At 42.3% G+C, this 22,081-nt stretch overlaps 1 protein-coding gene across 2 annotated transcripts in view; it reads left to right on the top strand.

The window, feature by feature from the left end:
- VAPB (VAMP associated protein B and C) overlaps nt 1-22,081 on the top strand; it is a 49,340-nt gene that overhangs the window by 12,627 nt on the left and 14,632 nt on the right. The window contains exon 2 of one of the 2 annotated variants that reach the window (XM_060119923.1): nt 13,755-13,844. In XM_060119923.1, coding sequence (XP_059975906.1) covers nt 13,755-13,844 — 90 coding nt within the window. Of the gene's footprint in view, nt 1-13,754; nt 13,908-22,081 lie in introns of both variants that reach the window. The other variant, XM_060119922.1, reaches the window with a different exon arrangement.

Raw genomic sequence — 22,081 nt, 5'->3', positions numbered from 1 at the left:
CTTTTATTCTCTATTTTAAACAACTAAAATATGCAAACACTCACACACACACAGATGTGTGAGTACATCTCCTCTTATATCTGGTTTCTCCTGAGTGCTGGCAGAGGTGGTGAATACTTCTCAGAACCCATGAGGAGAAGGAAACCCATTTCCCTTCCTCATACCTGCCTTCCTAGAGTCATTTTTAATATTCTTCCTTTCATTTCCTTCCACAGAGCTCGTTGCCAGACTTGTGTAGGTTTACGGTTTTACAGCTTATTTTTACTTAAACTATAAGCTTTTAAAAAGCATAAGCAGATGTGATTTCCCGCCACCCCTCCCGGTTCTCAGTTCATTCCCTCCCCTCAAACCCCTTCTTGCAGCCATATGGCCTCCCTTACAAAGGCCTCTTGCACTTCGATCACACCGCACTGTGCTTACCCCAGGGCTTTTCCTCCAACTGAGAATGTAGTTCCTTCATCTTTTCAAACTCCGGGACTTGCCCTCAGTGTTCAACTCCCCACCCTCCTGTGTTTACACAAAACTTTATATATTATCTTTCACGTGGTATTCAGTGCAGTGAGAGGGAGTGTACAACCCAGCAGTTAAGAGTGTGAACTCTGGGGCGAACATGCTTGGATGTGAATCCTGGATCTACCACCTAAAAGTTAGATGACCTGGGATAAAGTATTTAACTTCTGTGCCTCAGATTCTTCACTTTGTGGTATGTTAGGAGAGGATTAGTGAATTAGCACCTGTGAAGTGCTTAGAATAGACCTGTTACGTGTTAACTAATGTTACTATTGTTTGGTAATTTTTTTTCCAAGGTACATCATTCCAGAGCCTCAGCCCTAGAGATTCTTGTTCGTGAGTCCTGGGTGGGTCCTGGCATGGTTCTCCCAGTGTATTTACTCTGTCTTTTCAGGGTTCTGGGCGGGAGCAGCAGTGTCATCTGTCTAGCTTGAGCCTGGACTGTGCAGTCAGTCGTCGGTTACTTATTGAATGCCTGCAGTGTGCTAAATGTTGTCCCAGGTACTTGAGACACCGAGGTGAAAAAACTGACAAAACCTTCTAGTGGGGAAGATGGGCAGTATATAAAAGGATGGGAAATACGTATAATATGGTGTCAGACAATGGTAGGTGCTGAATGGGGGGTGGGGGTGGACGCAGGATAAAGGGGTTTGGTTGGGAGTGGGTTCTGTTTTAAAGAGGGTAACTGGGGAAGGCTGAGTTTCCGAGAAGGTGATGTTTGAACTGAGGCCTGTGTAAAATGAGCATGCAAGCTGGGGGAAGAGCATTAGAGAGAGAGGGCACGGCAAGTACATGGCCCTTGGATGGTGATGGGCTTGGTGTGTTCAGGGAGCAGCACAGTCACTTTGCCTGCAGTGGAATGAATGATGGAGCGGTGCAGTAGGAGGTGGGCTCAGGGAGGAAGGAGGAGCTCTTGGTAGACGGGCCACGGGAAGGACTTTGGATTTTGTTGTGATGTGGGAAGGCACGGAGGATTCTGACCAGGAGTCTTTTTAAAAGACCATGGCCGGTGTGGGGAAAGTAGGCTGTGGGAGATGTGTGGATGGTGGTATGTGTGGAAGCCATGAGGCTGCTACAGTTTTCCGTATCCCGTCCACCCATCCATCATCCTTACAGTTATCCGTAACCCATCCACCCATCCGTCATCCATACAGTTATCCGTATCCCGTCCACCCATCCGTCATCCATACAGTTATCCGTAACCCATCCATCCATACACAATCCATACAGTTATCCATCACCCATTGACCCATCCATCATCCATCCACCCATCCATAATCCACACAGTTGTCCATAATCCATCCATCCATCCATAATCCATACAGTTATCCATAACCCAGGCCAAGAGACTGTGGCTTGGACCAGGGCGGTGGCCGTGGAGAGAATGGGATGAGAAGTGCTTAGATTCCAAATCTCTTTTGAAGGTAGAGCTGGCTGAAAGGTTAAATGTGGAGCAGGAGAGGAAGAGAGGAAACTAAGGTAACTGCTTTTGGCTAAAGCATTTTGGTGAAGGGTGGTTTCTTTTCTTGAGATGGGAAGCAGTGGGTTTGGGGGAGGGGAATGGGACTCTGCTCTTTGGCCATGATAAACTTGAGAGGCTTAGTACAGCCGTAAGTGGACATCAGGGGAGAGGGTCAGGCTGTGGATATAAATTTGGCAATTCTCAGCTTATCGTTAGAACACAGTATAGGGAGGAATAATTCTTTCCAACTGAGAGATGACATAAGCCTTTCCAAAAGAGAGGACATTTGAGCAAAACTTTGAAGAATGAGTATGATTTCCAAAGTCAAGAAAGGGGAAAATAGAAGATATTTTTCACCGAAGTCTCACAGCCTTTTTCCGTGGCCTCTTGTTGAATTTAAGAAGCTGCTGACCTGGTTGATAATCTCTTTTCACTTGTATAGCCACTTAGGTTCTCTGTTGAAAAGGAAACCAGAGCAAAGTACATACTAACTGATAAACCACATTCTGCTATTTCTCATTGTTCACAAATTGAAAGTTCGACTTGGACCATAGAGGTGCAGAATGCTAAGTGTGTTTTTGCTTCACTCCTCTGTGTCTGCTGTGAATTGGGATGTGTTGATTTTGGTGTGGAGGTTTTTCATATGTTGTCATCTCCACTGAAGGTTGAACATTTTGGGGAAGTTTTTACTTCTGCTGATACTGACTCTAGGCACTTGACTTGAACTGTTAATTTATAACTCAGTCAAGTTCCAGCCACAACCATGACCCTGAGCAATTGGGACCCCTTGCTCTCTAGTCATGCATATAACTCATTTGGGCATAACATCTGTCTTGATTCTTCCTGCTTTGTGTGAAAAAAAATGTCATGTTTTGCCACTCTCCTTTACAGGTAGAATTTTAATTGGAGTAGAATATTGCTTATCTTTTTGTTTAATTTCATGATCACCCTAATCACAAATTTGGTCTCCTAAATAAAGAAAAATTACTAGATGTTTGTTAGTCAATGGGTCAAAGATTATGCATTGAAAAAAAACTGAGTCTGAGATACTTTTAGAACTGATATAAAATTCACACACGTGTGCCATTACCTTAAAATAATCTGTTTTAGTGCTGGGTGTAGGTAGAATGTACGAAACTTCAGCTCTTATATAATAGTTTTAGCCATTTTTCTATTTAGAAAAGAAATGTTGCATTAACGAAAGTAGTCATAGAATTTATCTCTAGGGCTTCCCTGGTGGCGCAGTGGTTGAGAATCCGCCTGCCAATGCAGGGGACACGGGTTCGAGCCCTGGTCCAGGAAAATCCCACATGCCACGGAGCAACTAAGCCCGTGCGCCATAACTACTGAGCCTGTGCTCTAGAGCCCGTGAGTCACAAGTACTGAGCCCGTGTGCCGCAACTACTGAAGTCCATGCTCCAAGAGCCCATGCTGCACAACAAGAGAAGCCACTGCAATGAGAAACCCGCACACTGCAATGAAGAGCAGCCCCGCTCGCCGCAACTAGAGAAAGCCCACGTGCAGCAACGAAGACCCAACACAGCCAAAAATAAATAAATAAAATAAATAAATTTCAGGGGGAAAAAAAAAAGAATTTATCTCTAGATGGGTAAAGGCTTCTAGTCTTCAAAGTTTTTACAATAGATTTTGTCAGATTTTGGGGTTTGGGTCTTTGTGTTGAATTAATGAGACCACTTCTACTCTAAACGTGTTTTAAATAATAATCTTGATTTTTATAAAAACTACACAAGAGGGCCTCCCTGGTGGCGCAGTGGTTGAGAGTCCGCCTGCCGATGCAGGGGACACGGGTTCGTGCCCCGATCCCGGAGGATCCCACATGCCGCGGAGCGGCTGGGCCCGCGAGCCATGGCCGCGGGGCCTGTGTGTCCGGAGCCTGTGCTCCGCAACGGGAGAGGCCACAGCAGTGAGAGGCCCGCGTACAGCAAAAAAAAAAAAAAAAACTACACAAGAATGGCTATTGATGTATGTATATGGTTTTCAACAACTCCACAATTCAGAATTCTAGTATTTTTATGTATACAAAGCATTCTGGACAAGAAGAAAATTCTCTCAGAACATTGTCTGGATCTTAAACTATTGCTTTTTTCCTGTGGAAAAAAAAATGTAAATACACAAAAATACATATAATTTAATAAACACCCAAATACAGAATAACTAAATGTTAATAATTTGTTAGACTTGTTGTAAAGTTTTTCTTTAATCAATAAACCTTCACCAAGAATTTGAAGACATGTCTCTCCTCCACATCTCCAGATCTCTTCTTCACTTCCCAGAGGAATTTAGTGTGAACTATTTCCATTTTTTTTCTGTATCACCTAATGTGGTATTGTGGTGTATGTATCACGTAACATGTTTTTTGAGACCTATCTATTGTTGAAATACAGATGTAGTTCATTCTTTTTAATTGCTGTATAGTATTCCTTCATAAGAATTTAGCACGTTTGTTTTATATATATATATATGTATATATATATATATATATTTTTGGTCTGTGTTGGGTCTTCGTTGCTGTGTGCAGGCTTTCTCTAGTTGCGACGAGCGGGAGCTACTCTTTGTTGCGGGGCATAGGCTCTAGGCCCGCGGGATTCAGTAATTGCGGCGCACAGGCTCATTAGTTGTGGCACATGGGCTTAGTTGCTCCACAGTATGTGGGATCTTCCCAGACCAGGAATCATACTCGTGTTCCCTGCATTGGCAGGCAGATTCTTAACCACTGTGCCACCAGGGAAGTCCCAACACATTTGTTCTTAATAAGAGTTCTTTATATATTCTAATAGTAATTGCTTATCTGTTAACATAAGCTCCAAATATCCTTCAGTTTCCTAAGGTGTTCCTTGCTGTCCAGCTTTATGTCTTTTGCAGGTAGCTTTCCTGAGTTTGATCTTACCCTTCCATAGTGCTTTATCCATTGGATTCTTACACTACAGTAGGGTGCCTTGTGGTCTAGTTTTTCCCACCCATGGAGTTGATGGGAGACTGAGTTTTATTTCTTTCTGCTCCAAAGGAGCTAGGAAACTAGTGAGTTGAATAAGCAGCCTTAAAAGGTTGGTATAGTCTGTCTCAATCAAGCTGGCGTCTAGTGTGCCTTTGATGGCATCATTAGTCAGTATTCTTGGGTTTTGATTTCTCTTGCTATAATAATGGGTGTGATGTTTCTCAGTAGCTGGCCTTCTCCGAGGATATCAGGTAGGTTACTTTATTAATTTAGAACACTTTGCATTCTAAGATTTCTTTGGAAAGTTATATGTATGTGTAGGGTTCTTTATGTGTGGTTCTTTCAAAATAAGAGATACATCATTAGGCTTTCTGCTGAAATATTGGAATCCACTGTCTGCCATTAAAGGCACATTGGTTGCAAAGCTTTATTTTTGTTTCTAAAGCTTTGAATTAACGTGTGAGCTAAGAATTAAATCAAGAAAATAGATTTTAAAAAATTATCTCCCAGTGTCCTTACTCTTGAATTCATGGTTATTTAAGAGCTTACTGTCTTTGAATAGCTGTTACTATGAAATCTGTTTTTCATTCTTTTAGAGGGGGCAACTTTAAACAAAATTATCATAGAATAATAATGACAAAGGCATTATTGACACAAGTGAACATTTTTAGTACCTTCAACCTGTGTATGAAAAAAAATGTATCATGATTTCAGATCAAAGTTATGGACTAGGCATTCGTTTATAGGAAACGTGTCAGAATCAGAGTTGAATCGCTTCTGAGGAAGTCTGGTGTTCATTTGTGCTGCACACACTTACTGAGCCCTTTAGTGCAACAGTGTGTTGTGCTGTTCTAGACTCAGACCTTCCAGTGCTGAATCATGTGGAGGTTCACTCTAGGTGGGAAACAGGCAGGAAGGGAACACATGAACTATCAGTCAGTGGTAAGTCTTAGGTAAAAGATGAAACGGGGGATAATGCTGCGGAGGGAGCAGTCAGCAGCCAGCTCAGTGCAAGTTCACCCCGAGCCTGGTGGTGCATCCAGGAGGGAGGGTGCAGGAAGACTGGAAGCATTGTTTAAAATAGATAGAAGTGTGGCATGGCCGTTTTACTCATTTGTTCAGCATATTTATTGTGCATCTGCGCTATGTCTGGAAGTGTTCTGGAAACTGATGATCAGTGGTGAATACAAGAGGGACAGAAAAGTCTCTGTGTTTTTGGAGTTTACATTCTGAAAGTGGAAGCCTTACATAAACAAGAAAAATAATGTGAGGATTGGTGCATTGCAGATGGTTAGGGAAAGTAGGAAGCAGTAGGATACCTTTAATGAAAATACACTGTCAAAGGATAAATTTTAAAGACGTCTGTAAGATATCCAACAGATTTTTACTTTACAGTGTCCATTTCCCTCATCTTAATATACTTTTACAATAGACTCTATGCATCAGAGTCTGTTGTATTGAAACCTAAAGCATAATTTCATTGTCTTAACAAAATCCATCATCAGTCCTAGGCTTCTGGAGACAGATTATTACCTTTCCAAAAGGTAATCTTTTCAGAGTTGAAATGAAATATGGTAACTTGTTTTTTGGAAGTGTTGAAGAAACAAGAGATATTGTACCTAAATTGTGTTTATAAAAGAGTATAAAATAATATAGCTCTTTTTATGCAGAGTGGAAAAAAACTGTTATGGAGCTAATAACTTTAAATTTATATCTGGAAAGCTGAGAGCTGATAGATTATATATCAAATTGGCATATAACTTACTTGGTAACACATAGTTTGAGTTTCAAAGTATTGTGTCTACATCAGGACACATATTACAAAGGAAGGATATGTATTTGCAACACCAGAATTTAATGAACTCCAGAAAATGGAAGAAAAGCAAAACAAAGCATCTTTTTTCATTTATTTATTTATTCAATTATACATACACAATATATTAAAATCAGTAATATTTACTATCTGAAACTGGGGGGGTGCCACCAACAGTGGATTAATATAAAGACCAAATACTTTTTTTTTCCTTCTTTTTTGGGGGGAAAAGAAAAAGCTTTATTTTTTTTAGAGCGGTTTTAGGTTCACAGCAAAATTGAGCAGAAAGTACAGAGAGTTGCCCCGGCCGCACAAATGCACGGTCTCCTCCACTGTCAACGTCCAGCACTAGAGCAGGACGTGCGTTACAGTTGATAAAGCTGCACTGACACGTCATTGTCATCCAAAGTCCGTAGTCTGCGTCAGGGTTCAGTCTTGGTATAGTACATCCTGTGAGTTTTGATAAATGTATAATAACATGTATCCATCCACCAGTATAATATCATACAGAATCGTTTCACTGCCCTAATAACCCTCTGTACGCAGTCTCTGTATCCCTCCCTTCCGTCTTAACCCCTGGCAACCACTACCTTCATAGTTTTGCCTTTTCCTTAATGTTATGTAGTTGGAATTATACAGGTTATAGACTTTTCAGATTGGCTTCTTTAACTTAGTAATATGCATTTAAGGTTCGTCTGTGTCTGAATTTTCATGGTGTGATAGCTCATCTTAGTGTGGAATGATATTCCATTGTCTATATATACCACAGTTTATTTACCTACTAAAGGACATCTTGGTTGCTTTCAAGTTTTGGCAGTATGAATAAAGTTGCTGTAAACATCTGTGGGCACATTTTTGTGTGGACGTGAGTTTCCAGCTCCTTTGGGTAAATACCAGGGAGTGTGATTGATGGATTGTGTGGCAAGAGAGTATGGGTTTTTTAAGAAACAGCCACACTGTCTGCCAAAGTTCCATACCATTCTGAATTCGCAGCAGCGAGGAATGAGAACCGTTGTTCCACATCCTTGCCAGCCTATTATGCTGTCAGTGTTTTAAATTTTGGCCATTCTAATAAGTGTGTATTGGTATCTCATTTATTGTTTTAATTTGCAATTTCCTAATGACATATGTTGAACATCTTTTCACTTGTATATTTTTTCCACCTGTATATCTTCTTTACTGAGGTGTCTGTTCAGATCTTTTGCCCATTTTCTTTAAGTTCAGTTGTTCATTTTCTTATTGTTGAGTTTTAAGAGTTCTTTATATATTTGGGGTGACAGTCCTTTATTAAATACTTTAAATATTTTGCACATATTTTCTCCCAGTCTGTGGCTTGCTTGTCTTCTCATTCTCCTTAACAGTATCCATTGCAGAACAAACATTTTTAATTTTAATGAAGTCTAGCTTATCAATTATTTTTCATGGTTTGTGCCTTCCGTATTGTATCTGAAAAGTCATCGCCAAACCCAAGGTTATCTAGATTTTCTTATGTTATCATCTAGGAGTTTTATAGTTGTGTGTGTGTGTGTGTGTGTGTGTGTGTGTATCTATCTTTGTTTTCTAGTTGAATTGCTAAGGAAAAATATTACCCCTTAAATTCTGTCCTGCTCTTTACATATGGGGTGATATAATATGCTTAAGGTTACACAGATAAGTAAGGTCAAGATTGAGTTTTGAGTTCACTTGGAGTTTCACTGTCACCTTTTACAGTCATTGGGACCTGAACACTTAAGTTATTCTTTTGTGAAAATGGTTATTTGCATTTTCTGAAAGGAAGAGTTTTGTTGTAGTCTTCTCTTCCATGGATCTTGGAATGAACGATTGCAGGAAGGAAGTACTCTTACACCGTGCATAGATTGCTAAAATGTTTAAAAAGTTAATGGAATACTTTTTCCACAGAATGCCCTTGTGTTTCTTGATTGATAAGTTTATCTAGCCATTTTTGATGAAATTGTCAATACCTGAAACCTGATGTCTTAACTGTTGAGAATCTCGTTTGCTGGATTATGACCTTCTTTCCTTGACCTTTAAAACCAGCGCTTTATAATTCTGAGACTCCATTTTTGTAAGTAAGACTGAAAAGTTAACTGTTCCTGCTTTTACTTTTAATGCTATGCATATTTCTGCTGACATCGTATTATTTACTTTCTAAGGCCAATTCTAGATCTTCTTACTGTTTTAAAATACACACTTTAAAATGACCAATAAGCCAAACCTGGGTGGAGGAAATAGTTTATACTGTGCTTAGTTTTATCTTAGTATGTTTTAGAGCATGTCGTGGAATTCATATTCACGTTAGTTAATGCTATTCATGAGCATCTATCAAACTCACAAGAATTTTCGCAGATGAATATGCATAATATAGGGCATGAAGAACATTATTCAAATTGTTAAAAAGAAGAAAAATTAAAACTTTAAGGAATATTCCTAATTTCTCCCAAATTCATGTTGCTTCATTTTTTTGGACCTCCTTTTTCACGTTAGATGTTAATTCTTAAATATCTGTATAACTATCTGAAATAAGGACTAGAAGATTAGAAAGAAAAATGCTTAAAAGGAGGTGCTGCAGTACTAGAGATACCAAATCATTTTTTTCATCTTTTAAAAGAAAAAAGTCTAATTTTTGAAGATTTCATTTGTAAATTGACTCTGTACTATATAAGCAATGTTTAAGTTCATTGGTGATAAATACACATGTTGGTATAGTAAAATCCCATTTTTTACATAATGCTTTAATGGAAATGACAGTTTTATGAAATGAAAATGACTAGTAAAAATATGAATAATTCTCATAAGCCCTTATTGCATCATTTTTATTGAGGTTTTTGTGTATTCTGATTCATTAATACAGGGGAAAAGGAGAACAGTAACATGGTTTATTTCCTATAATTACTCAAATCGAATAGAATTTGTTTTCAATAAAATTCTTAGAGTAAATTGCCCAGGGAGAGGAGAGAAGGGTTGGCCTGTTTTTACAAAATGTCATGATTTTTACACATGAGACTTTGCTGTTTTATCAATGATGTTGTTCACTTGCATATATTTTTAGTATAGTTTCTTCCAGATTTTTAAAAATAAAACCTACATAAGCCCAAGAAATCTCTAACACTTAATGGCTCAGGATTGAGTGTTGAGGGAGAAATCTGGGATATTTATTTTATTCTGCTTATTACACAAATATCGTTTGTCTTTCAATAATATAGACTACTTTTTAGGTGAATCTTATAGGCTGAAATATTATTTAGATTGCTATGTAATGGGTTAACTGGTGGAATTTCCAAAAGCAGATTAGTGTTTACAGTTAAATTTGCTTTATTTTTGTGGAATACCTAGAAGAAAAGGTCATTGTACAGGATAAACACACTTAAACTCCCCCCTCTGATGAGGCAGGGTGAGGAGGAAGAGACAGGAGAAACTGAGCTGGAAACAAGTAAGTACTCTTAATTTCATCACAGTGAAATCTTGCCAGCGTCCCTATTTTCTGCTTAGTATACTTCAAACCACCTTAGAAAATCCTCTATTTTTTTGAAAAGATGTCTTTGTGGGCCCTTATGGATTCTTGGCATTCTGATCTGAAGATGTTTCCATGTTCTTGAGGCAGAATTTTGTTGAAACAAATAACTTTAAGCTTATATCTGGAAAGCTTTAAGGCCTGTTAGTTTATGAAGCACCTTCAGATTGTCAGTGAGGGTACTGTTTTCCCCCGTAGGCCTTATATTTGAAAGCGCACCCCTTTTCAGGTGTCTCACAGTTTTTGTCTGTTTTCTTCTCCTTTCCCCCCAGCATTGTGGGGTCATTTGAGCTGGAGCTCTGCTTATATGATTGGCATGTGAGTCCTTGTGATTGGCACCTTTTACCTGAGGGCCAAGGAATATATGGACATCGTGATTGTGCCCGTGTAGGTCTGTCTGAGCTTGTGTTTGTGTGTTTGTTTCATTGCTTTCTTTGACTCCAGAAAACTGGAGTTGTGTGTAGTTGTTCTTTTTTTCTTTTATCATTGCTAGAGTGATATCCACGTCCAGCAAAGAGACTTAATGGGCGGTCAGACTCTCCCCATCTTCATTCTGAGCCAGACTGCGTGTGCTGGAGAGTGGAAAAGGGTCGAGTCACGGAGAGCGGCTGCCTCCAGAATCCCGAAAAGACTGCCTCAGCACCAAGTGTCTTCTTTCTCCCGAGAGGCCAAAAATCTGATACAAGGGTGGAGCGTGGTCAGCATCTGGCTGTCCCTCACTGTGGCTGAAAATCCTCTTGGGCCACAGGGTACCCACCCTCCTGTGTAAGCTTTTAGTTCTCAGTAAGGAGATGACTTAGCATGTCAAGAGAGGGTTATGTGTGATGGAGTCAGTAGGCGGGATGAGATAGCGGAGGCCTTGCCTTTCCCCGGAGTCAGTAGGCGGGATGAGATAGCGGAGGCCTTGCCTTTCCCCGTGCCTGACCACAGTTGGACCTACAAAGTGCCTCGCTCTTGTGGCGTCCAGCTTGACTGCCATGGGGCCAGAGGCGGGGCTTATTGGAAAGGTAAGCAAATGGAGAAATTCTGTCTAGGCATTTCATTCTTTTTTTTGTAGCGGGGGGCTCTGCTGCGTGGCTTGTGGGGTCTTAGTTCCCCGACCTGGGATTGAACCCTTGCCCTTGGCAGTGAAAGCGTGGAGTCCTAGCCACTGGACCACGGGGGAATTCCCTAGGCATTTCATTCTTGAAGGTGTCATTGCTCAAAGAATGGGAATAGCTTTTAGTTTAGTAACGACAAAACAATAGATAATCTAGTAGTATAATCAGTCCTGCTATAATGCGGCATATGCGTTCCTAAAAATCGCCATCCTATACAAAATAGCACAGTAAAAACCATAGGACTTAAGAGGAGGAAACGAAGTTAGGTGCATAACACTCAAAAGCTTTGCTGGTCACACACACACACAAAGATAGGAACCTAATACAAGCAGAAGCACAGTTTTGCACACGTTAAATGGCTCGGAAATATATACATACTATAATAAATATGGCACTTTACCTTGAAAAAGACCTGAAGTTTGCCTGTGGACGTGGGCGCTGGAAGAGTTGCAGTTTGTGAGGTAGTGAAGTGGAGGAAGGAGGGTTACCTGAAATCACAGGGAAGGTGACACAAGGTGAGGATGGGGGTGTGGCCCCTGTCCCACACGGTGCACTGAGGTGCTGGTGGGTGATTGAGGTGTGTGTAGTTGTGTATTTTGTGTATTTCTATGCCACTCGGTGCAGCTGGGTGCAGTTTTCTGTGATCACTTAGCATTTCTTGCAGACAAAATCACACATAAGCAAATGTGAAATTCATTTTATGCTCAGATTGTCCCCATAATATTCACATCAATCACACTGAAACAGATTCACGTTTTCAGAATAAGGTTTCTAGCAGAACTGGCTGTAGTTTATTTTATTGGAATTGAGTCCCTTTTCCTTTCTTTCTTTTCACTGTTATTGATTTCTTAATTTATATTTGTTAAGCCCATATCAGATTGATTTTTCATGCCCAGAGCACCTCCAGAGGCGAGCAAGCAGCCTGAGAGTTTAATTTCGCTAGTGGTACTCCACGAGGTACTGTCCTCCTTGCTGAGTGACTCTCAGTCGGTCTCTGTCTCTGTCTCTGTCTCTCCCTGCCCCCTCTCTCCACGCACACCCCTTTACCACATGCCAGGCACAGTGCTGGAGATACAGAAACTGGTAAGGTATCATTCTTGTCCTCAGGAGCTTAGAGTCTCATTGACAACTTTTCAAGGCGCAGATTTAAACGTCTTGGTTGTGGATCTTCTTAGGGAGCAGATGCACCACCTGCGTGTGTTTCTTAGTTTGTGAACCCAGGAGCACACCCACCTCCCCACCCCATCTCTTACTTCCTGTGCGTGTAAAGATGGCGTCAAGAGCTTGCCTGGAGGAAACACAAAGACGTCATCGACTCACATAGTGAAAAGATGGGAATTTGAAAAGGGGTTGAAGAGGTCCTAAGAGACCTTGTAGTTCCCCCACCGCCCCCCACCCCGACTTCTTGATAAACCCTAGTGGTCAGGTGTTGGAGAAGTTTCAGAGTCACATAAATGGTTTGATCCCATTTTTGTTAATCCCCCTCCTCACTCACGTATGTGTGTACTGCTTGTGTAAGCATGCGTGATGTGGAAAGATGTCCCATATTGTGAATATTAGTTATCTCAGGGGACAAGGGAAAGCTTATTAACTTCCTCTTTATACATCCTTTATTATTTGGCTTGTTTTAAGAAGCATGTTTTACTTTTTTAATTAAAAAATCTAATAAAGTAGAAAATGAATAAATAATAATGATAAAAAAATACCCTCAGGGCACTTTGTTTCAATCTTCCTGGTACCCTGGGTAGTTAAAACTGAACGTGATGTTTCAGGGGCGGGCTGCCCAGCAGGACTCTGAACTTGCCGTAGCCTAAGATGATGTTAACTTTTCTGCAGCGACACTGTATTGCTGTGGGGGCAGTTTGTGTGTATAGACCGTTAACACCTCAACGTCTTTCTTGCCTCTCTACTACGATTGGCATACTCTGCCTTTGATAATCATTTTGGACCCAGGTCTAGTCCTTTACATTCTCCCTGTTAGATTTCATCTTGTTATTGTGGAAATCAGTGTTCAGCATAGGTTAAGAACTGGCCTTGGATTCAGGCTGCCTGGTTACAGATCCTAACTACCACTAACTAGCGTGAAAACTTTAGACAAGTAGTGTTTCCTCCCGAGCCTCAGTTTTCTCCTCTGGCAGTAATCATGAAGTTGTGAGGTGTCACGGAGATACTGTATGCTAGAACACTCACTAGGCCAGGTGCCTGGTGGCGTGGTGAGAACCTGGTGAATGTTAGCTGTTGCTGTTAGTGCGTCAGCCTCAGCTGGTCTCTCCTGTCCATCATAATGAGATGGTTTTGGATTAATCATATTTGCACATCCCTCCTGACTCCAGACCATAAATCAGTCTTTCTTCTAAACGATCCTCCTGAGATCCCCAATCAGTCTCTGTCTCATTCCACAGGTCCCTTCACCGACGTTGTCACCACCAACCTAAAGCTTGGCAACCCGACAGACCGAAATGTGTGTTTTAAAGTGAAGACCACGGCACCACGTAGGTACTGCGTGAGGCCCAACAGTGGGATCATTGATGCAGGGGCCTCTATTAATGTATCTGGTAAGTTCTGAGAATGAAGGCCAACAGGGTGGGCTAAAAAGGCCCCCTAGAAGTAGTGGGATCTCTTAAAGCTTGTATGTGCAGTACAGCAAAATAATATGGTCGTTTTCTCCCCCACAAGCCCCCGCCCTCTGATTAAAAAGCCCTGTGGGTCCCACTCACCTGTTTTTCTCCCATAATTAAAGTCTCTTTAGTTTAATGCTTACAGCCTTCGTGCCTCAATAGTTAGAGCAAAATGAAAGTGGTAACTTCAGACTTTGCTTCAGAATGAGTTTGGATTTCACTCCCTTGAAATTAAATCTGCCCTTTGGCAGTAAATAAAAAAGGGCTAAACAAACTTAATTTTACTTTGTGGGAGAAAGCTAAATGGAGTTATTTTCTTATTTAAGCTAAATGATTTCTGACATTAAGCTCATGTCATTTCCAGTGATTGGTAACTGCACTTTACTGACTGTGAAAGGGTAAGGGAGATGAAGGCTGAGGAAATTGGAATATATTCAAGGGTGCAAGTTTTGTGCATGTCTGATGGGTTTTTTCCCCTCCTGTCTGAGAGGGCATCTATTTTCCAAAGTCCAAATTTTGAAAAGATGCTGGTAGAGTGCCCAAATTGAGAATTGGATTTCAGAATTAAGGAGATGTAAGTGATGGGTTTGAGTTTAAATGTATTTTAGAAATGGAATAAACTTTTAGCTCATTAGAACTTCTGGATCCAACAGTGCTTTTTGTTATTTGTGGAGGAGCTATGGGGTAGTGTGTGTTAATCCTTTAAGTATCAGGAGAGTGTTACAGAAGGTTCTGCATCATTAGAAGCTACTACTCATTTGAAGTGGGTACCTGACTGGCTTTTTTCATGACAGATTTTGATTGTGATACATGTGGCTCTTCATTTGACACCTAAAAGAAAATGACTCACCTCTTTGGAAAGATATAAGGTGTTTCATTATCTGATCATTTCTGCGAACTCTCGTTCCCTACATCCATTGGTCTCTCTCATTATGGTGCGCCCACACCAGCTGTCCCGTTGTGTGTTTGTCTCTGAGGCTGCAAGACCTGATTTGGACTCTCACGTCGGGTTATTATCCAGGAGAAATCAGGAGGGTGGCAGCCAGCATTTACTGAGGGTCTCCTCTGTGCTGGGCCTGCACACATGTCATTATGTAATTTCTGTTATCTGCCCTGTGCAGAATGCACTGTTACCCCCATTGTACTAAGAAGGAGGCCGGTGGCCACAGGCTCACAAAGCTGGCCAGTGACAGAGCCAAGATGTGGACCATCCTGTTTGGCTCTGATGCCCAGACTCTCTGAACTGCAGCATGCTGGTCAAGGAAGGGGCCCAGGATGTTGGCATTTCGGCGTTCCTTGGATCCATAGGGTTTCAGTTTTTCCGTTGAAATCAAGGGCAGCTGATATCTTTAATTCCCTTTTTTAAATTGACTTCTTTTTTACCTCTTGATTTCCTTGCCCAGGTCAGATTTGAGTAAGGTCGTCAGTAGATGAGACTTAGATGTGTTCACGGTAAACGTGGGGCAGCAACGTCGTTTTCTGAACGGCCTCAACAGGCAGCAGTGCAGCGTAGGTGTGCTTTCCAATATGAAATATAAACGTGTGTGAGTATATGTGTATCTCTTTCAGAAAGATTGACCCCTCCCTCCCCCATCAGAGGAATGTTTTTTTAAGGTAATAACTAACCCTGGGCATTTGTTTTGATTTATGTCTGCCTCCTTAAGGAAGACCAAGATTTTGTGGTTGTGGCCTTCCTTTTGCAGATAAGAAGGTAAGGTTCAGAGAGTGGGCGTGAATTCCTACAGGCACATGGGTGACCAGTGGCCCAGCTAGTATTGGAAGCCAGGTGTCTGTCCTGATCGAGTGGCTCTTTGGTGACCCTGAACTGCCTCAGCAGTGTTAGGGGACGGCCCCACTTCCAAATGAATGTAAAACAAAATACCTTGGCTCTCAAAACGTCATGTACTTGGGGAAATAAGCCACTGAATAACAAAACGTCCATGTGTCTGTGGGCCTTCCTCCTAATGAGACAAGATTATGTTTACACATGAGAAAGGCCTCCTTTGTTTTTATTTGGTGTGTATCGGTCTCCGTGCTTGGGGTGCACCTGGGTAAAGCCAGATTTTGTCGCATTTTCGGGACAGCCTTATCAGTCGGCAGAGGAGACCAGCCTCCACTTGCTGTAGTTTTCCGTGCCGAGGGGCCGCTGTATCATTTATTAGACATTCATGTCTTGGGGTAAAAGTACCGCACTTTTCCAAGGGTCCTGTTAAAATGCAGCCACGTGATGGCATCTGGGTGAGGACGTGGGGTTCCCGGGTTCCCGCGGGTGAGAGAGACCGTCCTCAGGAGAAGGAGGCGCCCGGCGGCCGGGCAGCGCAGAGGGCTTGGAGGCCGGCCTTCCCTTCCCGCGCGCGCCCGGCCGAGCTCGGCTGCACCCGCTCTGCTCAGAGGGCGTTAGAGCTGGGCTTCGGAAACCTGAACGGGAAGCCCAGCCCTGCTGTTTAGCCTGTCGGCTGATCTGTGCCAATACTCTAACCACCCTAGGTTCCAGTTTTCTCATTTGTGAGGTGGAGAGAATGGTATCCGCCTCACAGAGTATTTACCAATGCTGAAGAATTTTAACGGGAAGCGTGGTACAAGAGTGGGATTGCATTTTTCTTCCACTAGCTTTGACAGAAACTGGCTAGTTTCTGTTGAAGGTGGATCGTACATATTTGAATTGCCTTTTTAGAAATAAATCAATTCTATACATTTTACTAATTTATGAAATTTTTCTAATTCTAATTTAAGAAGAAATTTTTGTTTTTCTTCTTTCTGTAATATGCATTTGTTTTATAGTGAAAAGTCACTAGTACATTTTCAAATACAGTCTATAAAAAGGAGGTCATCCAATCAACTGAAAATACTACCAGCATCGCCCCGCCTACCACACAGAATGCCACAGCATACCTGAAAAGGACATGACTACTACATTGTTTTTTTCCCATCTCTGAAAACCCTTGGGATGTGCTAGCTGATAGGAAAGGTGATAAATCATTCTTTGAGAGAGGGGGGCAAGGAGGATGGGGAAGAGGAGGAGGAGGATGGTATCTACCCGTGGAGCTGGCAAGACTGACTGAGGTTTGAAGGCACACGGATCAGGGTTTTGATGGGGGGTTGAGACTTTCTAGCTGTCAGATGTCTTTCAGGCACACCCCGTGAAACTCTTCTCAGCTGTCAGCTTAATCTGATATTCACAGGACCTTACGTTATGCATCAAAAGTCCAGACGCTGACCTGTCATGTATTTTCTTCAGAAGATGGCACATCACTCATTGGGTCCTTAAAAAGCAACAACAACAGCTCTTGTATAAACTCAGGTGGTAAAGTTACAGTTGGAAACAGGTATAACCTAAAGTTCTTGTGTCGGTAGGTGAAAACATGTGGACTTTGCAAAGGGGTGTTTTGGGATCCGGTCACTCGGGTCTCTGATTGACTCCTTTTCTTTGTCCTTTAGATAGGTGCTCCTTGCATCTCTTTCTGACAGCCCCTTCTGGGATCTGTGCCTGTTGGATGAGGCAGGCAGTAGGTGGGAGGGGTGGTGGGTGCTTTGTGTTTGCATTAATTGGCCCAGAATGCCATGGTTTTGGCCCCTTGCCCCTTGATACGCACCATCTGCTAGAGACGGTTTTGAATTATTCAAATCTGGACCTCGGCAAAATAGGCACACTTAAATGGAGATTGGAGAAGAGGAGATTGGATTTTTTCCTCTAGAGATTTTAAATGCGAGGAAAATAGAACTTTTTGAATTAATGAATTGTTTGAAGCAGCGGGGTGTCTCTCCATTTGTTCTAGCTTTACAAAATTAAATCTGTTTTCTGAACTGTCTGGTGGGAAAATATTTTTAAGGTAGATAATTTCTGAAAATGTCTGTGGTAAGCTGTTAGTGGTTGTGGATTTTTTTTTTAATACTGCAGTTTAATAATGAGGGGGTTTTCCATTAATATTCCAAACCATGTTTGCCAGCGGATACAGCAGATGAAGTGGTAAAATTATGGGCCCATCAAAAATACTTAGGCTTCCTGTAATATGATATTAAGTTTAATATTTTTATAACCTTCACTGAATTCTAATTTCACTAAAGTAGCAAGCACGCTTCCATTTGCAGTTCATTTATGCATATTGGTTGCCTTTGTACCAAGGAAATTAGAAATGCAAAATATCTGTTTGGGGGGGGGGCATTGGAAAGAGTCATTAAAGATACCAATATTTAGGTACAGATACACTTTACTAAGTGTACCCTGGGAATTGAAAATGGATTAAAGACAAACAAACACAAATCTTCTAGTGTCTGAATCTATGTTTTAAATTAAAATTCAAAGAATTGAGCAGCGTTTATTCCTGACATATAGCCCTTTTCAGCACTTATTTCAATCACATTTAAAGCATAAAGTTCTTCCAGTAAAATCCCGAGGACAGAATGAATATCAGCAACTCTTCTTGGATGGAAACATTGGTCAAGTAATGTAATTGGGTAGTACTGCAACTGATAATTAATCCTTTTAAGATTTTGCTGACTCAGTTTAAAGGAGCTGCTTGCTTGCCCTGGACCAGCCAACCTTGGGTTGCAGCTTTTAGGTGATTAGCATCCGAGTATAAGTGCACTGCCCTTAGAGAAAGAAGTCAGGGATTCATGCGTCAAGTGCTGATAGTGGGAGCTAAATTCGGAGGTTTGGGCATCTTAACAGCCACATTCTTCTTCATTTGATCGTTTGCTTTGGAAGTCTCTGAAAAACAGAACCTTTTTATAAGTGGTTTTCATGAACCAGCTTTATGATTCTCAGATAAGAACATCTCATATTCATACTTAAAAGATGTCTTTAATCTTTTTCACCAGATGAGATTGTGGTTTTTAAAAAAGGGGGGGTAGTTACCAATAGTAATTAAGCTTAATCGTGCTTTTAAAGGTTTTTTTTAAGTTTACAGTAGGGACTTCCCTGGTGGTGCAGTGGTTGGGAGCCTGCCTGCCAGTGCAGGGGACCCGGGTTCGAGCCCTGGTCTGGGGGGATCCCACATGCCGCGGAGCGGCTGGGCCCGTGCACCACAGCTACTGAAGCCCGTGTGCTGTAACTACTGAGGCCCGCACGCCTGGAGCCCGTGGTCCGTGGCAGGGGAGGCCACTGCAGTGGGAGGCCCACGCACCGCAATGGGGGGTACCCCCCGCTCGCCGCAATTTGAGGGGGCCCGCGTGCAGCAACGAAGACCTAACCCAGCCAAAACTAAATAAATAAGTGTATAAAAAAAAAGTTTACTGTAATATTGAAGTTTCTTAAGGAGAATCCTATGTTTCACTTTTTATGAGTGTAACACAATTTCCTTATTATTTACATTTTTCAAAGATCATGATCAAGAGGACTTATCCAAGTCCATTCAGTACACCTCACTTAGCTGAAGGTAACTTCAGCTCCTACAGTGTGGCTGAGGAGCAAAAGCCAGGCGTGACTTCGGAGCAGCCAAGAGTCATGTTCTTTTCACTGGTTACGGCACCTTGCACATTTATACACTTAGGCTCCCTAGTCTTGACTCTCCTGTTGTACCCTTACCTTAGACTCTCTGTTAACCCTGTTCTGATGTCCAGCCCATCACAGGCCACAGTGAAGGGCACGGGCTGTGAGCGGTGGCCACAGTGACGGCCTGGACAGGACAGGAACACCGCAAAGAACAAGTACGGGGGAGAGAACACGGGGATCTGGAATTGCCTGAGCCTCCGGGCAGACCGTTCTCCCTGTGCGGTGGGTCAGTCCCGAGAGACCTTGCTTGTGGGCCATATTAAGATAGCATGTAATGGATGTTGATAATCAGAACACGCGAGTACTCAGGAAAGGCTGATGGTGTTCCAGTATGAAGTGTTAATGGAGATGGGAAAGTGTGTTGGAGCTTTGAGAAAAGATGTGCATTTTAAAAGATATTTATAAAGAAGAGTGCGTCAGCCATGTTCTTTGGCCAGTACTTGTATATGGCACACCTCATTTTCCAGTGATACTGGGGTACATTTGCACTGTAAACTCCGCACAGATAAATCAATAAGACTCTGAGGGGTTTGTTATCTAAGATGGGCTGTACTGAACTGGAAACTCCTGTAGAGAGCACAAAGACAATTCAATGTCAACCAATTTATAAATAGATAAAATTAATTATTTACCCTCTAGACTCTTAGCTCCATCCATGGGTCCCTGAATAGACAGAGGTCTAGGAAAGTAGTCATGTTTTCAACATTTGGAGCATCCTAAAGGAAACAATACATGTACTCATGATAAGGGCATCCAGTCTAACTAAGATGTCCGCTTTGCTTTAGGCTAGAATTCTGTCACCTCGTTGTGGAACACTGGTTATCATAAGCTGATGACAGAGTTCTGGTTTGTCTCTGATTCGTTTCAAAAAAGTGGAGCAGGGACTTCATTATGACATTGTAAATGCAGGTGGGTAGAGAACAGTCTTTTGACACAGGCATGAAAGCAAAGACAGAGAGAGAGCGCAGTGGTGATGAGAGGATTGGAAACCACTGTCTTAAACCACGAGATGAAGAGTGAGTGGCTCTGGGAAGTGGGGCAGAAGAGAAGAGAGCTGGTTGAGGGTTAAAGAGGGTTTCCTCTCTCTGTGCTGCCCAGGGAGGTTTCTGGGGGGAGCATGATTCCGGGGGGCTTTGAATGTTGGAAGGGAAGACAGGGCGTACTCTTCAGCCAGTGGAAAGCTGCACATTAGCTCCCAGAATGTGAGGTAGCAAAGCATGGAGTCCTGGTCTCAGCTTAATTGGGTAGAAACGGCGAACATGTGGGGAGAACTCTGTGTCAGTAATGCCCGCTGGTAGAGTAAGAGCCCCAGTAAGATGAGAGCGTGAAATAGCATTCCAGTAGCAGCTGCGGCGCGGCGTGAGGCGGTGTCGTGCAGCACGTGTTCTCCAGGTGGGTGCCTGGACCAGCAGCGGCAGCTGGGAACAGGTTAGAAATACGTGTTCTCAGCCCCACCTGTTGAATCAGAAACTGGAGGTGGGACCCTGCCACCTGTGTTTCGACAAGCACTCCAGGTGGGTCTGATGCACACTGAAGCTGGAGACCCCCTCACGACAGAGTCAGACTAGTGGCAGGTTCAGAGTCCGATGAAGCCCGGGGGTGTGTGACATACCGAGATGTGAGTAGGGCAGGGGGACCGAGAGGGATGTGCCAGCCTCCTAGGCCCAACATGATAAGAGGAGACTTGGGTGACGACAGGAGAACACCTGCGTGCGGGGGTGTGGCCAGCACCATGTGCACACCTGTTGGACCAGCAGGGAAGCCTATTGTTGGATCTTATCAGTAAACTGAGAGAACCAGGCTGTGGACTTGAATTGATTGTTTTTTACTTGGGAAATAGGCTTTTTTGTAGCAGGTTTTTGGTCCGAGGAATATCGTGATGGTGAGTAGGGTGTTTAGGGGGAGATTAGATTTGTAGTGTTACAGGGCTCTGCAGGGCAGCTTGTCTGAGAGAGAGACCGGGAGGAGGCGGGGAGATCTAGCTGGGAAACTTAGATGTTGGGGGGTGGGGCTGAGCTGAGATTGTGGTCATGTGAACAAGGAGAGGGACATTTTAAAGATAAAATTCTGAGATTAAAAAAATAATAAAGCGCGTGTCGAGGTGCTTGTTAGACTTTTATTCATTTGCTCTGTTGCCATTATGATGCAGATGAAAATGATCTGTGACTTGCTCGGGTTCTCATAAGAAGCTTTTATGCTGCATTTAATCAAGTCATTTCTCCGAGGGGCGTGTGTGTGTGTGTTAAGCAGCATATATACTGCATTTCTTCTGAAGAAAGTCTGATCTTATTGATCCAGTGTTTTATGACCATGAAGGCCCTTTCCTAACAGGATCCCACTTTCACAGTCTGCAGTACAGCAGACATTGTATCACAAAGCGTTAATGCTGGTGAGTGGTGACCTGGTCTCCAGGCCGTCTCCTGGTAACGGGCTTCTTTTTAGTGTAGTATCAGCAATACATTTTTAAAAGTAGGATAGATGGTTCATTTAAAAGGGTTTTATCATTAGTGTCTCTGGTATTCAAGTGAAATAAATTAAGTTAATGGGAAGCTCTTTTCTAGCCTGTCATGGAAAAAAGTACATAATTTCTGTCACAATTTGCATGTATGCAGCTGAAAGC

The sequence above is a fragment of the Mesoplodon densirostris genome, chromosome 16 (assembly GCF_025265405.1).
Source record: "Mesoplodon densirostris isolate mMesDen1 chromosome 16, mMesDen1 primary haplotype, whole genome shotgun sequence".
Taxonomy (NCBI): Eukaryota; Metazoa; Chordata; class Mammalia; order Artiodactyla; family Ziphiidae; genus Mesoplodon; species Mesoplodon densirostris.
The sequence above is the reverse complement of the archived record's forward strand: the minus strand, read 5'-3'. Positions and strand labels throughout refer to the sequence as shown.